Source organism: Ornithorhynchus anatinus, chromosome 6 (genome assembly GCF_004115215.2).
Source record: "Ornithorhynchus anatinus isolate Pmale09 chromosome 6, mOrnAna1.pri.v4, whole genome shotgun sequence".
NCBI classification, from domain to species: Eukaryota; Metazoa; Chordata; class Mammalia; order Monotremata; family Ornithorhynchidae; genus Ornithorhynchus; species Ornithorhynchus anatinus.
Window position 1 is genome coordinate 36,068,188 of NC_041733.1, and position 17,429 is coordinate 36,085,616.

The following is a 17,429-nucleotide window of genomic DNA, read 5'->3' on the forward strand; positions in this document are numbered from 1 at the left end:
GAGAGACGTCGCCTGTAGAAATCACTCTGACTCAGATAAGTCCCCTGAACAATACAGCATGAGGCTAAATGGAATCACTGACCTAATGAATTCGTACCTATCCTAATGCTCGAATAAGGTTTGACATATAGGAAACAATAAATATATTATTATGATTATGTTTATTACTCTTATTATTACTGAGTGCTCGGGAAAATGCAGAGGCTAAGGTTCTACACATTTTTAGGTCCTACATGGAATCAACAACTCATGCAGATGGTAGTCCTGTAGAAACGCTCACGCCTCCTGAGGTTTCTTCTTCTCTTTGGCTCGAACTAAGAAGTTCACTGTCGCCAGCTTTACCCTAGTCCAACACGGAAAGATGTGTCTTCCCGGTCAAATAAAGCCATGGACTCCGACAAGTTGATTTTGGGCGTCAAGACAACCAGAAGGGGACAGACCATACCACTTCAACCAGCTTCCTACTGATCTTGAGAGCTCATTGTCATCAACAGTGGTAGTGACTGAGCACCTGTGGGTGTCCTTGCATTTCTGGTAGTATAGAAGCAACTGTGTTTTGGGTGCATTTGGGTTAGTGTAGACACATACAGATAGATTGAGCATTCGTTTTCTCAGATGATGCTACTGATAGCAGGTCCTTCCTAGCCAAGCGTGAAGTGTAGCTGAGGAAAAATGCAAGATCGATATTAAACCCTGTCATATTATCTCCATGTATGATCTCCCCTGCTAGGACTAAAAGCTCCTTGTGGGCAGGCAATGTTGGAATATACCAACTCTGTTATACTGTACTCTCCCAAGGGCTTAGTACAATGAGTACTAAGTGAGCGCTCAATAAATACCAGTGATTGACTGATGTAAGGGTAGATCCTTCCTCTGCTGATGGATTTGCCCCACTCAGAATCTGACTCTGGTATCCTCATCTTTACCACGCCTCTGCATGATGAGAGCAATCCCTCTCCTCTTATCTGTAGCAGAATGACTGGCAATTCCAACAGCAATTTACCAACAGTCTATTACTATGTCATGTTGCTTGAGATTGGGTTTCAGTATTAATTGGTTATTCTGCCCTTGTGACAGAAGACAGATTCTACTGTAGTCTACCAAGGGCTTAGTACAGTAAGTACCGTACACAGACCCAGGGGTGGTACGGGTAGTACACACACCTCATAATGCCCACAGTAGATGCCCCGTAAATACAACTGATTGGCTGGTGGTAAAGTGGAGACTCAAACAATGCAATGGAGCAATGTACTGTGGGGAGACCATTGACCAATTCAGTGGCTAGCAATCGGAAAAGGGATTGTCCTCCCTGAGTGGCGATTCTTGAAGATCAAGATGCCAAGACATAAACTCCGCAACAGAGACAGTCCCGACGTGGGAAAAAAAATGCATCCGGGCAGTACGGAACAGTCTTTACTCACATCTGAATGGGAATAGAGTGTCAGTCCCACACTGGCCTTTTTTTTTTTTTCCACACTCAAATACATGAAAAGTGATATCTTTGAAAACGAAAGAGAGCTTGGGAGACTTTACCTAGAAATAGGCATTTAAGCTATTTGAAAGAACGTAGGAGGCAAAAATACTGATTTTGATTGTGCGCAATGATGCATCGGTCCATTTCACATATGCCCAACCAACACTAGAATTGATGTCATCAAATTACAGAATGTTGTATTTTGTTTTGCAGAACTCCTTGGTCCCACGAGCAATAATGCCACAAGAACACAATAAGAAACGCACACAACACTTAAGACTTGTCAGGTTAGAATTACACTCTAAATTTTCCTCCTTGAGAAGCAGCCACAGGCATGAGCCTTAAAATTGAGATTTTTCATGTAATCTCTGATAGAGAGAGAAAAAATACTCCAGAATTCTATCCACAAGGAGGAAAAGCATTTTTCAGCTCCCCAATGCAATGAATTGGCTTAGCTTCGAGATTTCAAAATAAAAGTCTCCAAAACCATGGAAGCTTAGGCTCACCGATTAAGGCAGTAGGGCTGGGAACAGAATTTAGGGTTCTTCTATCTTTTCCCTTTTTTTTAAGGTATCTGTAAAGTGCTTAGTATGTGCCAGGCATTGCGCTAAGCACTGGGGTAGGTATGAGATAATCAGGTTGGACACAGTCCACGTCCCACATGGGGCTAACAGTCCTAATCCCTATTTGACTAAGGAAACTGAGGAGCAGAGAAGTTAAATGACTTGCCCAAGGCCCCACAGCAGACAGGTGGGGGGGGGGAGAGAAAGAGGGGAAAGAGGTGGAATTAGAACCCAGGTCCTTCTGCCTCCTGGACCCATGCTCTTTCCACTAGGTCACTTTGCTTCTCTTCTATCCCAGCACTAGAGAGAGATACCTTTAACCTTTCGGCCTCATCTACTCTGAATGGTTTATTTCAAGTTCATTTACCATGTAGAGAAGCAGCCTGGCTTAGTGGAAAGAGCCTGGGCTTGGGAGTCAGAGGGCGTGGGTTCTAACTCCGGCTCTGCCACTTGTCTGCTGTGTGACTTTGGGGAAGTCACTTAGCTTCTCTGTGCCTCAGTTACCTTACCTGTAAAATGGGTATAAAGACTGTGAGCCTCAAGTGGGACACCCTGACTACCTTGTGTCTACCCCAGCGCTTAGAACAGTGCTGGGCACATAGTAAGCGCTTAACAAATACCGTCATTATTATTATTATTTTCATTCCTTTACTGCATTTCCCTATGCTTCTCCCCATATTAGAAGAGTTTTTGTTCCCATTTTCAAAGCTCAGATTGTTTTGGAAGATGTATAGAAGTACTCCATTTCTTGGATCCCACTGCAACCTTGGGACGATATAAGTGGTGCAATAACAGCTAGACATTTCTACCTGGGGATGAACTAATGATGTGGAAATGACCAAAAAATAAAGGATAAAAGTTTAGCTATTCAGTTATTTGACAAAGGTATGACTCACTGTCAGCAAATTTGAAAGCTCCATGTGTGCTCCAAATTTCAAAGCCATTTTCACATTCATTTTACCATAATAAAAATGGAAACGTTCAGCTAATTATAAATCATTACCTCCTCATCGGCCAATCAGCATCCGGATTTCCCCAATGCCTTGAAACCCTCAAATTTGGCTAAGTGTGTAGCTCTCAGCATTCTAGAGAGTCTTGATTGTGGGTTAGGTTTTTAATTCCCTCCGGTTTGCCAGGGCATTTCACAATGATAGTTTCTAACCTTCCCCAAAAACGTACATTAATAAAAATGTCAACGATACCAACTCGGGGAAATAACCTGGAATAATTCCCAATGAATTAATACCTACCATCAGACACTTGTTCAGCATGGTGCCATTCTGTAAAAAAAATGAATCCCCCGATCCCTTAATTCTGTTGTACTGCACTCTCTCAAGTGCTTAGCACAGTGCTCGGGTAGATAGTAAGTGCTCGATAAATAGCACTGATTAACTGTTCATATGACTTCCACCTGAAGCTATCAAGCCCATTCGGTGCTCTCTGGGGGATGAGTAGTTGCTAAGAAGCACCCACCCTAAGTCAAAGACATTCACTCCGATGAAAATCCCTCCCACACGTGGCCTCCCGGAGCTTTGGTGTGAGAGCTGATGGATGGAGCCCAAGCCCAACTTTGCTCTGGGGCCTCACCCAAATCACTGAGCCCCTCTCACAGTTCAGCGTCTAAGTTTGTGATATGGGAGATGATACATCTACCTCCTCCTACCCTCGGAGGGATGATGGGAGGATTCAGCGGATCACAACTGCAAAGTTCTGAAAACTCTTCCCATAACACCACGATGGGAACCCAGATAAAATTGTTTCTATTTTTAAAGGCAGCTCTACGGCAGTGCCAGCTGCAACCAAGGTGTGAGTGCATCTCTGTGCCTCTTGAGACATAGGAATTCCCAAGGAATCACATCGGCAGTGCCGACTTTGCTCAAACTCTCACATGGCGGTCCTTTTTTCCAAATGGCTCCTACTAATTTGAGGCCAGCCCAATACGGAGTCCAATTTAGAAGCCTATAATTTATTTTGGGAACCTCCCCAAAACTGGCAGAAGATTAGCAGGTCTGGAGTCAAAAGTGGTGTCCCCCAGGATAGGTGCAACTTACCAAATCCCAAAATAAATGGGTGAGCACACCAGCCCAAGCGGTCGCGGTGAGAGAGTGCATCTCGGTCCTGGCAGATCTGAGGGGACTATCTCTGCTCAGTTTGGAGCCCAATCCCGGCAACCCTGCTGCTCCTGGCAGATGTGTGCACTAACAGAAAGGAGGGAGCCACGGCACTGACTCTGTTCCACACGGGGAATTCATTCCCATCAAGACAATCTGCTGGCTCGCCTGATAACATGGCGAGCCAGAAGGAAATTTCACCTGAGATGCAAAGACCGGTTAGCGATGGAGAGACCGAAGAAGCCGTGACATCATCATCGTCGACATCATCATCAATGGCATTTATTGGGGGCTATGTGCAGAGCACTGTACTAAGCGCTTGGGAGAGTACAATACAACAGAGTTGGCCAGACACGTTCCCTGCCACACTGAGCTTACGGTCTAGAGGGGGAGACCGACATAAATATAAACAAACAATGGGTAAGAGTCAACGTAGTCAAAAGCAAGGCCAGAAAGGGGCCGAAGCAGGAAGCATCCTGAAAACGTCACAAAAGCAGAAAAGAATGAAGATGTCCCCAGCTCCCGTTCAACCTAAGAGCGCTCTCTCTGTCCCTTATCCTCTCGCTCAAATCTACCTTCCTAGACACTATTCGCTCTACAGGTATCTCGTTTGCCTATTTCCGTGGCTTGGTAAGAAGCCACCAAGTTGAACAGGACCCAAGCACAGAGACCTTCACTTCTAGACAAGAGCTCCTTCTCACTAGCAGTGTGGCCTAGTGAGAAGCTATGTGACCTAGTGGAAAAAGCACAGCCCTGGGAGTCAGAGCAGCTGCGTTCTAACTCTGGTTCCTCAACCTGCCCGCTCTGTGACCTTGGGCAAGTCACTTAACTTCTCTGTACCTCAGTTACCTCACTCGCAAAATGGGGATTCAATCCGTTATCCCTCCTATTCTGACTGCGAGTCCCATGTGGGACCTGATTATCTTGTATCTACCCCACAGCTTGGTAGAGTGTTTGACACGTAGTAAGCACTTAATAAATACTACAGTTACTATTATCGGGGGCGGGGATTGGGTCTGCCAACTCTACTGTACTCTCCTCAGTGCTTCGTACAGTGCTCTACACAAGGTAAGAGCTCCAATAAATACTGCTGATTGGCTGTGGGGATGAAAAGAGAGGGATTAGGCAGGTCCCAGCTCCATTTCCTAGATGGACCATTCTCAGAATGGGAGCGTGTGAGGGAGCAACTCCGGGCTCCGGGCGCACCCTGTGAGGTGAACAGACTTGGGAATGGGCCCAGTGGATTAGAGGGACTCTCCCTCCAAGAGGTGAAGGGTTCCAGGAGAAACAGCAGAGGTCCAGCGGCCAACCACCTGGATGTCCCTGGCAGAGCCCATTTTTGAAGACTCTGAACTAGCAAGGGGAAGGGTTTGAAATGCAGCCACATCACAGACTACTGGCTAGAGGGACTGAGGAACGGAGGCCCCAAGCCTCCTCTTGGTAGGCTTTCCCTGGAGGGGAGAAAGGGGGAATACAACAAGGAGGGCTGAATCAATCAAACTTATTTACTGAGCGCTTGCTGTGTGCAGAGCACTGTACTAAGTGCTTGGGAGAATACCATTCAACATTGTAAAAGACACGTTCCCTGACTATGATCAGCTTTCGGTCTAGAGACGGTTCAGGACGTCAACAGCTCGACATGGGCCGGGCTCAGATCTCCCTATCGCTAATAAACTAAGATCCCTGGCAACAAGTTGCACCCATCTCTAATGCCCCAGGTAACTCATAATAGGGGCCAGAAGAGGCAAGGGGGACTCAACTCTCTACCTGGAGTTTGGAGGGGGACTGGGGGCCTTTTCCTTTTTGGGTTCACATGACTTCACCTCCCTATCCCAGTTGGAAACAGCAACTGTTTCTTGGATAAGATGGGGAAGGTGGCTGAAGCTTCCTTAAGCCTCCTCAGTGCTACATATGCTGCTCACTGCGGCGAGCATAGGGGACAAGCACGATCCTCTGAATTTGGGGGTGCAAGTGTAATCCCAGGCATTAGAGCCATAGCAACAAGGTGAAAATCCTCCTGGGCACTTCCTAATGACCATGGAAGGATGCCATCTGCACGGTTGAGCTGGGGGGACTTGGAGAGTATTTGTGTAACTTTTTATGCTATTCCACTCACGTTGAAATGCCCGAGAACTCCTTGAGCCACTGTGAGACTGGACTGGGGTCAGTCTGGATGGAAACCCCCCAGGTTCCATTTTGTTTAGCTCTCGTCTTCCTTGGCTCTAGCCCCACTTCTATCTTACTGGCAGCCAAAGAGGGGGTACAAGCGAGGGGAGGGAGGCAGTTATGTGGGGGAAAAAAAAAGTGGTGCCTACCTAGAGCAATTCTCCACTGATCGGTGAGCTGTAGCAGCCTTCTCCTATTCCCCCTCAGGTCCGTGACCAAATTTTTCCTCCCGTAACTCTTTCCCCGTCAGGGTTCCAGCCAGTCCCCAAATGCCAGTGACACCCCTCACCCCGCACCTTTGAGAAGCGACCCTTATGGGGAAAAGGATTCAGGTTGAGGCTTATCTCTGTTGCAATAAGTGGAGATAGGCAAGGGAGCCAATCAAAACTGCTGATTTTTCCTCAACCCAGAGCTTCCGGGGCAGGTTCCAGGTCAGCCCTTGGAAACTTAGGGCTTGAGTGCGGGCCTCTGGTGAGCCTGACAGAGACGCTGGATAGGAGACGTACCGGGCGTAAGCCGAGAGAGAAAAACGCTACAGCCCCAAGCCAACAGGAAGGAAGTGGAGAGCCGGGAGAAGACTGTCCCTCGTGAAATAAAATGGCTCGGATGGTAGAAGTCCAACAATTTGAGGATGAAAGGGAGAGAGAAAGGAGACCGTCAGCTGTGGGAACTGGAAAAGGAAAGAGATGGCAAAGGAAAGGTTATTTTTCTGGGAATCTAATAGAGACTTAGGGCTAATTCTTGGAGTGCGTTGGTTTGGCTGAGTAGGGCTGGAGAAGGGGAGAGCTAGGGAGGACTGATGGTTAAAGACAAGCAGTCCTCTCCCACACTGTACCTAGGAGCGACTGAGCACCTTTCTTCTTCCCTCAATGTCCCCCCTCCCTCCCACTTCTTCCCCGCCACCCCGCCTTCCCCCATCCTGTAACTCAAACTCTCCACCACCCCATTCCCCTTCCCATGCAGAGCCCTCCCCCGCCCCTCCCGAACCCCGCTATTCTCCCCGTCTCCCCCACTTTCTCCCTGTCCGGGTCGTCCAGGTCCCCGAGCTCCCCATTTTTCCAGGGTTCTCACTTGCCTGGGATCTCTGCTGTAAAGCCGAGTGGCTCAGACCAGGCATGCGCGCCTTCCCGGGGGCGCATTGTGATGGGAGTTGCTTCTGACTCGCCAACAGCCGCCCCCCCCCACCCCCCCCAGCCCGCTCTCCCCTCCCCCTCCCCCCGCCGTCAGCCGGGCACACACACAGGCAATGCAGCTTTAAAAGGGCCAGTTGCGGCTTTAAAGGCTGGTCCACGTGAGACTGGTGTGTTTCTATTGATCGCATCTCCGTGTTGACAAACGCCAGTGCTTGTGCTTTGCAGTCCGGGGCTGCAGTTTGCAGTGATGCTAAAGGATGTGCTGCTTTAATTCAACGTCAGATCAAGTTTGATCAATTACCCCCCTACCGGCCCAATCGGAAGAGCCTTATTCGAGATCTGATCATTTTCTTTTTCTTTTGCTCGCTGGTTCTCTCTTTTCCCTCCACTTACCCACCATCTTTGGGAAAAGTCCCTCCGATTTTCCTGGGGTTTTTTGATGGTTTGTTTTTTTTTTTGTGAGGGGAGTGAGTGACAACGAGAGAAACCGCTCTTGTAATCCGAGTTTCCAGCCAATGAACCTTCCTTCCAGGTTGGTTTGAAGACAGAAGTGAAGCGGGGGGTGGGGGCAGAGGAGGAGGAGGAGGAGGTGGAAGAGAGTGTGGAAGAAAGAGCGAGCGGAGAAGAGGTGCAGGGGGAGCTGGCAAATTATTATTATTTTTTTGGCTACTCCCGAGTCGCGCCCATGCTTCTGTCAGTTTTGTTTTAGGAATTGCATGGCAAGGCTGAAGAAAATGGGACAAAGCGTGTTCCACACTGTCTGCCTATTGGTGCTGGGGCTTTTGGGTGATTCTTTCGGAGGATTTCCCAACACCATCAGTATAGGTAAGCGAGAGTCATGCGGAAGGAATGCTCTTCTCTTCCTCCTGGTATGATGTTTTTCCCCCTCGCTCCAGCGAGGAACCGAGACCGCAGTTGGTCCCCTGCATGGGGTTGGAGTGGGAAACTCTTCCCGGTCCGGGAGGGGGCTGGGAGGGTCCCCCGGGGATCAGAACTTATGGGCTAGAAGTTGAGAGGATGGGCCGGGGGGCTGGGAGGGTCACCCCCGGGGGCAGAGTCGACGGGCTGGGGAAGACGGGGGTCTGCTGAGGATCGGCTGGGAGGCAGGACTGTTCTCCAGGGGCGAGCAGGGGGTGACAGGAGAGAGAGGAAGGGGCGCATCCTGGGGCTGGGTGGAGGTGGTTTGTGACTTTGCCCCAGCTCCCCAGAGCAAGTTCTCTCCCCCTCCGGAGGCCAGGCTCGGTGGAGGGGAGCTGAGCTGGGCTGGGCTGGGCTGGGCAGCACGCGGAAGCCACCTGGTCGACCGGTCCTGCCCATGGTGGCCAAGGGAGAGCAGCTGGGGCTGCCAACTGGGGTTTGGCAGTGGGGGACGGGGAGAGGGGAGCGGGCGTGCAGGCGAGTTGCAAAGTGGAGGACAGCACCCACAGTCTGGCTGGGGAAGCTGGGCCACTTTGAGTTCCCCTTTGGGGAAGGAAATAGAAAAGTGCCGATCCGGGCTGAAGGGGAAGGAAGGGAGAGAGAAATCCCACCTTGTCTTTTGGGAGGCTCTTTCATGGAATGAGAAGGTGGAGGGCTAAAGGGAATGGGGGTAGGGGTGGGGTGGGGGGAAGAGGGCGGGGACTACTGCAGGGGGGAGACTCACTAAGACCTGCTGGGGACTTTTCCTTTGTGCACCGGCAGGGTGTGTGGGTCAATGAAGTAAAGCAGAGGCGGGGGAGACGTGGGGGGAAGAGAAGGGGCGGCGGGGGGAAGAGGAGACAAGAGGGTGGGGGGGAAGGAAGGAGCAAAAGTAGCAGACTTGACAGGAACGCCGTTGCCTGCTTTAGAAGAAACAAGTTACATTGGTCGTCCCCCCAAACACAGACAACTACCTCCCTCCCACCTTCCTATTACAAACACAATCACATATGCACACATCTCTCCACCTCTACAGCCAAGGTTTCGTGGGTCTGTGGTTTAGGATTTCAAGTCAGAACAGACGTACCGGGGTAGGGGCCCCTGCAATTCAAAAAAAAAACCCCTCTCAGTCCGACAGCGTCCCTTATCTCTAACAAGTCATTCGTTTTCCAATATCTTCTTTCCTAGGTGGACTTTTCATGAGAAACACGGTTCAGGAACACAGCGCTTTTCGGTTTGCTGTGCAGTTGTACAACACAAACCAAAACACCACCGAAAAGCCCTTCCATCTGAATTATCACGTAGACCACTTGGATTCCTCCAATAGCTTTTCTGTGACTAATGCTTGTGAGTACATTTGTTTTTTACCTCCTCTGGCAGTGGATGGATTTATTTGCATTTCGCTTTTCTTTGTGTTTCAAACTGTCCACTCTACAAATTTTCACCGCTGTAATCGGGGTTTCATGCAGTATAAGTCATCCGCTCGGGCTATTGACAAAACGTTTAAAGTGGGGACAGCAGTCAATTCTTGAATAACGTTTGATGAAAAGTTTAATTTTCTTCCCTTTCCGCTTACTCGATGACAAATGTCAAGGCTAGGCAGGGGGAAGCCTAAAGAACTGAAAGAAAACAAGAGGGCCTCTTGATTGAGTAAATTCCTGAGGCACATCATTTGATATGCTGGCGGGGAAGAAAGCGCAGAGTTTGACAAGTGCCTAATACGTAGGAAAGAGACCTGAAAATTCTCATGAATAAGTGACCTGGAGGCCACAGATAAGCTTGGGCTTCCCGGCCTCTTTCTGTCCTGAAATATTTCCTTTCTTACTGAGAAAGCCCTGATGCAAACTGATAAGACTACAAACTGACTGCAAGGGGTGTGTGCCACGAGAGCTGAGGAGAAAGGGAAAAGGCAGCACTTGGCTGAACATCTTGAAAAATGCTGCAATTCTGCCCCCGTGTAGTATTTCCACCTAATCTGGTTTGGGGTAATAAATGCTACCCTTAACAGAGAGAATAATGGGGAAAAGAGACACGGTGGAAAATCGGTGTATACAAGTGGCAAACACCGCATTTAAATGAAATCGGAGGAGTAGCTGTACTGCATCTGAATTAAGTTTTCAAATAAATTGGAAAATGAGTGAAAATTTTCCTGGGGTCCAACAGGACTAGCAGCCTATTCATGAAAGAGATAACACATATAGAAACTAAATGAGATTATTAAGGCTGAATCCAAAGCCTTTGCGCATTTCACTGAAGAGACTGATGTTGACAAGTACAGTCGGATTTATGAGCGAGCCTGTGTTGGTGCTTCTCAGAGAATAAATGTGAGCTTGTGATCGGGGAACTTTGTGACGTTTCTCCAAACCTTTACGGCCCTCTGTGGATTCATACTCAGAAAAAGGCCACAGAAGCAGAAGACTCTGACTACCTCTCAAATTAAAAGTTTCTTCGTTTGTTTTTTTTTTAAGTGAGAACTTGCACTCTCCAACCATTTAGTACAGTGCCTAGCACACAGTAAGTGCTCAATAAGTACCCCTGAGCGAGTGATTGACTACTTATGAAGCTTATATTCTTTAGGGCAATGCTTAACCAAAATGTGAATGCCTATTTTAGCATATTCCTTTGGGTTCCATTGACTGATGCAATAGATGATTCATCTTTAAGATTTCCTACTCGGGCAAAGATCGACTATTCCTTTTTCTGGGTTTGGATCTTATTTCTACGATCCTTTCCAGTCCCAACAGCACTCACCACAAATTCCTGACTAGTAATAGTCTGTCACTGTAATTCTTTCAAGAGACTGTCTTTCAAACCCAGTTTTCTAAATTTCAATTATGTGGATTTAAATGAAATACATTAAACTGCCAATGTGATGAATAATTAATTGGTATTTCAGCTTCCATCAGTGTTTCCTCACTGATCTGCCCAAGATAAGTGGCCCAGATTGCCCCTCGGGAACCATCAATTAATTTCAAAGTTTAGGGCTAGTCTTGCTAGCGAGTGGAAAGGTCACTGAATTCAAATCACGCTAGTACCGGGTCAGCAAAGTCTTAACTGAACAACTAACGTGGAAAAAAAAAAGCCATCTAGCAGGTTTACTCTTTTGCTTAGGGACCCAATCATTTCAAGGGTCATTTTCCTTGGAAAAGATAAGGGAAATGTGAAATTCCTAGAAGCGTCCAATCACGATCATCCCCAATCCCGACTGGTTTTCATAACATGATTTTTGTGGTGCAGAAATAGGAGAAAGGAAATGAAAAGGTGACCTTGACTACGGCTCTGTCAACAAAGATCCCGGATGTACCCAATTAGCATGAATTATTTACAAAGCTGCCTGTTGCATGTACAAAGTCTTTGCAGCTACAAATGACTTCCTAGAAGAGCTATCATTCTCTTCGGGCCTGAAAACAGTAATCATCTTTGAACGTCACAATGTTCGGGTAAACCAGGTCACAGAGATATCTTAGGCAACCTCCTACCCAACTTACATGGAAGGCCAACTGGCTCAACCACTGCCAGTCAGGCTGTCAGACACTAATGGAGTCCAAAATAATTTCCGGGTGCTAGTAAAACACTAAGGGAACACTCCCGTCCACAAAACGTTCATTCCCCCTGGAAGCAGAAACTGTCTCGAGAGCTGGCACTGACTATCTTTCAGTGCTAGGATCATGGCAAGGAGTCATCTCAGATGATCCTGCAGTGCTTTCACTACCACTGTCAAGGGCCTCCCACTGAAGCCTCTGGCCAGATGACTTGGGAAATTCAGGATTAAAAATTCACGGAACAGAAATGGGGAATCAGAAGTCCATGACCGGGTTGATCTCGGTGTGAATTGGCCAGGTTAGAGAAGTTTCCATACTATCCATAGTTCTGGTCTGTCACTCTGCTTTCATTTCTTGACTTTATGACGTTTCCCACTTCTTTATACTACTACGGTCAGCATATACTTTTTGAGACAACCATATGCTATGAGCACACTCCAAAACACAAAGAGAAAATGAAGTCAGTCTCCTCCGTGTGACAAAGTTTTACCCAAGATTTTCGTGAAGCGATCCTACACTTCGATTACATGAAAGGCTCCTCCCTGTCTCCAAAAACCAACTGTTTTTCAGATGTCCCCTTTTGAGATTTATTTAAAACAAGTTTTATTCTATGTGCAGTGTCGTATTACAAATCCTTGAAATAAAGATCTCTTTGTCCAGGATCACAGAAGACCAGGGCATTGAAGTATATTTTAGCTAGTCCCTGATTTTAAACTTCCCTTATAGTTACAGAGGAAACAACAGAAAACAGTAAACTGCTTTTACATCGTTAGTTCTTTAACAATAGCTGTAAACAGACGGCTTCCTGGAGGATACTCTGTTCTCAGATCGGCTCCTGAGTATAATGCTGCACAGAAATGCCAAAGTCTCAGTGAGGAGAATCTGAACGTTAAAGGCAAAATTGTTTGATCGTCAGTGTGCTTTAAGGTGTTGAAGCGTCTGCTGGAATTAATGATAAATTATGTGACGGTTCTGCTAAGGCGACCCTAATCCTTTGAAACGGTCTGCTTGCGCCTTGCTGCTGTGCACTTACAGGGCACTACACACTACATCGCTCTAGCCTCTGCAGTATCAGCTCATTAGCACACAGATCTCATATTCCCTCTCTGCACTGTCATTGCTAAAATTGCTGTTGTACACCTTAACAGCCAACAAACGTGCTCCTGGATTACATACTGTTTGTGAGAAGCGTAGAAAAGGCAAATGTAACCTTAAGGTTATTCGGCATGGAACTGTGCTGGAAAGGCATTTGCTTTAGCGGAGATTTGTTGATCACGTAGGCGGTGAGAGGGGGGAGAAGAAGCAAAGGCCTTCGACTCCAGAATCTTATTCAAATAAAGACAAAAACCCTTGTTTCCAGCTAAACTTCCCCTATCAGCTGCAAATTTTTATCCCGTTATTTTTTCTGTCACTTCAAATATATCTTACCGACTCAAAAAGCTCCTTTCATAGCGTAACGCATCGTGATGTACCCAGTGTACTTACCTAACACAGTCGTGTTTCTTCTCTAGGTAACCAGGGAAATCACAATATAATTATCTAATTATTTCGACTGCAAGGAACCATTCAACTATTTGAGTGAATTTTTTAAAAAGAATTATTTTCCCGGTCGTATTCACAACCACGCTTCTTTGGACTTGGCCTCTGCAAACTAGGGTTCAAACAGTTCCAAGAAGCACCATTTCTCAATTTCCCGGGGTAGTTTCCGGGTAGATGAGATCCATCGGTACTTAACACTGTCCACTGTGTTTATTTCTTGTCCTTCTCTTCCTTGTTAACCGCTACTCAGCATTCCCTTTGACTAGTAGGCAGTCCACTTGCTTACTTCACATCTGTATGTGCCTTCGGCCAGCTGGCTTAGGCCAGTGATTCATGTAGTGGACAGCTTCTGGGTGCCAAAGACTTAGCTCATGCCTTCACAATTTATTTGCGTGCCCCTTGGTCCCTGGGCAGTCAGATTAAAGGGGCTGACAAACTTCCTGAAAACGTTAAAAGTTAAACAAAATACTGTGATACGACTACTGGAAAGTAGGAACGAGGCAGCTTTCTGGTAACAAGTAAAATCAGAAGGAAGTGTACTCCTAAAAGCTTAAGTGAAGGGCTAATGGTAAATGGCCTTGGATTGGTCCTGAGAGTTTTATCCTTTCATCTTTAAATAAAGACTAAAGAAAACATGTCTCCCAGTGAGGCTAAACATTATCCTGGTACTCCTCTAAGGTAAATACACAGAAAAGAGGTTGAGTAACGGTTACTGAAGATTTAGTTGGATTTTTGGTTACTGAAAATTTACTGATTCCAAAGGGTCCATTCTAACACTGAAATTCAGGTTACTTTTCTAAGGCTTAATTACTAGCACTTTTTAAATGATTATTATTATTGTTGTATTTGTTAAGCACTTATTATGTGTCAAGCACTGTTCTAAGTGCTGGGCTAAATACAGATGCGTGAGGTGAGACACAGTCCCTGTCCCACATGCGCTGCACAATCTAAGTAGGAAGGAGAACAGGTACCGACTCTCCTTTTTAAAGTTTAGGAAACTGAGGCACAGAGAAGTTTAAGTGACTTGCCCAAGGTCATAGAGCATCTAATTAGAAGTATCAGGATTAGAACCCAGGTACTCTGACTCGCAGGCCTGTGCTCTTTCCACCAGGTCATGCTGCTTTTCAATAACATCTGTAACTTTCATACTGTAATTAGAGGCAGAAAGGACGTAGTACTTAATACATCAGTTCTCCAGAATTTTGGATAGAATGATTTAATAACATTATTTTTTGAAAAATCCCTTTCTTCTATAAAAATGACTTAGTCCTCATTTCTTAGTTATATAATTTGCTACCTAGAGGTTAAATATAGCTGATTTTTTCTACGGATGCCTTTCCTAAAAATTTCTGCCTAACTCAAGGTCAAAAGGATTGTGTGAAAACTTTTCCTACCCTATTTTAAAACCCAAAGGTGTTAAAATTGACTTCACCTTTTGACTTCAGTATTAAGGGTGTAATTATGTAAATTTCAATAAAACCACCATCCTCTGTCAACACTATCCACAAGATGCTTCTGCCAGTATGGGTGGGAGATGTGTACGCAGACAGTCTTATTGTAATTGATTAAAATAATCAACAATTATAATAATTATTAATAGTATTCAATTATTATGACTGGCAAATAGCATAATTACTAATGACATTAACAATAATAATGGTATTTTCCAGGTCCCAAGCACTGTACTAGAGTAGATATATAAGAGAATGAGGTTTGAGACAGACCCTGTCCCACATGGGGCTCAGAGTGTAAGCAGGAGGAAGGCCAGGTATTGAATTCCCATTTTACAAACGAGAAAACAGGCATGGAGAAGTTAAGTGACTTGCCCAAGGTCACACAACAAGCAAGTGGTGCAGCCGGGCTTAGAACTCTGGACCTCTGACTCCCAGCCCCACGCTCTTTTCACTAGGTTACATTCTGTCCTTGTGAAGCTTTGAAGCTTTGAAACCGTGAGCTAGAAAAATCCACTGCAGTAATAAACTGTGAACTCGATGCAAACCACAGGCTGAAAAACCCCAGATACCACATCTATTTGGTTGTGGCAAACCTCAGCAAGCAAAAGGAAATATTTTACTCCACATTTAGGTGGAGTTGATTCCTCAGTGCTGGTATTAAGGAACACAGAGGAAGTGCAGGGGCATACGGTAGGTGCAATTTGGTGTTTTCTTTGTTGATTCGACTTTGGTAAAGAATGATGTCTTCAAAGGTTTGATGGAATTCAATGAGCCTTGGGCATCTTAAGCAGCAGGGCTTAGTGGATACAGCCCAGGCCTGGGAGTCAGAAGGATCTGGGTTCTAATTCTGGCTCCCCCTCCTGTTGGCTGTGTGACCTTGGGCAAGTCACTTCACCTTTTCTGGGTCTCAGTTACCTCATCTGTAAAATGGGGATGTAAGTGTGAGTCCCACGTGGGACAGGGATTAACTTGTACCAAATCCAACTCTTAGAACAGTGCTTGAACCACAGTAGGTGCTGAAGAAGTACCATAATTATTATTATTATTATTACTATTAAGGCAGTTTGTGGAACCTGATTATTCTTGGTAGCCTTCTTTCTCTCCAAATTTGGCAACTAACAGACTTATGCAATAGGATATAAACTCTGTTGGCCAAGGCACACAATCTGCATTCATTCAATCGTATTTATTGAGCGCTTACTATGTACAGAGCACCGTACTAAGCGCTTGGATTGGACAATTCAATTGGACAACGATCTGGGCATGTCACTCCCCTTCTTAAACAACTCCAGTGGTTGCCTATCGACCTCCGCTCCAAACAAAAACTCCTCACTCTAGGCTTCAAGGCTCTCCATCACCTTGCCCCTTCCTACCTCTCCTCCCTTCTCTGTTTCTACCGCCCACCCCGCACGCTCCGCTCCTCTGCCGCCCACCTCCTCACCGTTCCTCGGTCTCGCCTATCCCGCCGTCGACCCCCGGGTCACGTCCTCCCGCGGTCCCGGAACGCCCTCCCTCCTCACCTCCGCCAAACTGATTCTCTTTCCCTCTTCAAAACCCTACTTAAAAATCACCTCCTCCAAGAGGCGTTCCCAGACTGAGCTCCTCTTCCCCCTCTACTCCCTCTGCCATCCCCCCTTTACCTCTCCGCAGCTAAAGCCTCATTTTCCCCTTTTCCCTCTGCTCCTCCACCTCTCCCTTCCCATGCCCACAGCACCGTACTCGTCCGCTCAACTGTATATATTTTCGTTACCCTATTTATTTTGTTAATGAATTGTACATCGCCTTGATTCTATTTAGTTGCCATTGTTTTTACGAGATGTTCTTCCCCTTGACGCTGTTTAGTGCCATTGTTCTCGTCTGTCCGTCTCCCCCGATTAGACTGTAAGCCCATCAAACGGCAGGGACTGTCTCTATCTGTTGCCGACTTGTTCATCCCAAGCGCTTAGTACAGTGCTCTGCACATAGTAAGCGTTCAATAAATACTATTGAATGAACAATTCGGCAACAGACAGAGACAATCCCAGCCCGACGACGGGCTCACAGTCTAAACAACCCAACTGCCTTCTAAGAACAATCCCCCACTAAGGACCTTCCTGTGAAAATCCTACAGATGCTCTAACAACTTGGGCATTTCGGCACCGCTACCCACATTTCTGTGGAGATTCTATTGGAGATTAGAGGTAGGGAACATTTACTGGTTTTGATTTGCAGCCTGGCAGGAGAGCGATATGCCTGGAGATGCATCTTCAAAATTGGGGATGACTTGTCTTTTCACTTCCGCTCAAGAGTCATCGATGGCACCTCTCTGCCTTGACCTCTTTTCTCGCTGAGCACCCTGGCTTGGCTGACATTTCCCTAAATGGACAATGTGCAATTCAAATTTTCCTGGGTACAGTCACACCAGGAGGGGGACGTGTAAAATCTACGTCACTGCTACCCCCCTTATTTCCAATGGGGTCGTGAAGGAAAGAGTGTGAGCTCCGCCCAGTGGGTTTAACAAATGTTTAATTTTCAAGTCTTGTTCTTGGCGGAGTTGGGGGGAGGGGATGG

General features: G+C 46.5%; 1 protein-coding gene across 9 annotated transcripts in view; it reads left to right on the top strand.

The window, feature by feature from the left end:
- Positions 1-7,600: 7,600 nt before the first annotated feature.
- GRIA3 (glutamate ionotropic receptor AMPA type subunit 3) overlaps positions 7,601-17,429 on the top strand; it is a 261,251-nt gene continuing 251,422 nt past the window's right edge. For 5 of the 9 annotated variants that reach the window (XM_029067979.2, XM_029067976.2, XM_029067973.2 and 2 more), the window contains exons 1-2: positions 7,601-8,272; positions 9,533-9,691. In XM_029067979.2, the coding sequence (XP_028923812.1) occupies positions 8,164-8,272; positions 9,533-9,691 (268 nt within the window). In that variant the 5' untranslated portion in view covers positions 7,601-8,163. The remainder of the gene's footprint in view (positions 8,273-9,532; positions 9,692-17,429) is intronic. The other 4 variants (XM_029067972.2, XM_029067981.2, XM_029067974.2 and 1 more) reach the window with 3 other exon arrangements.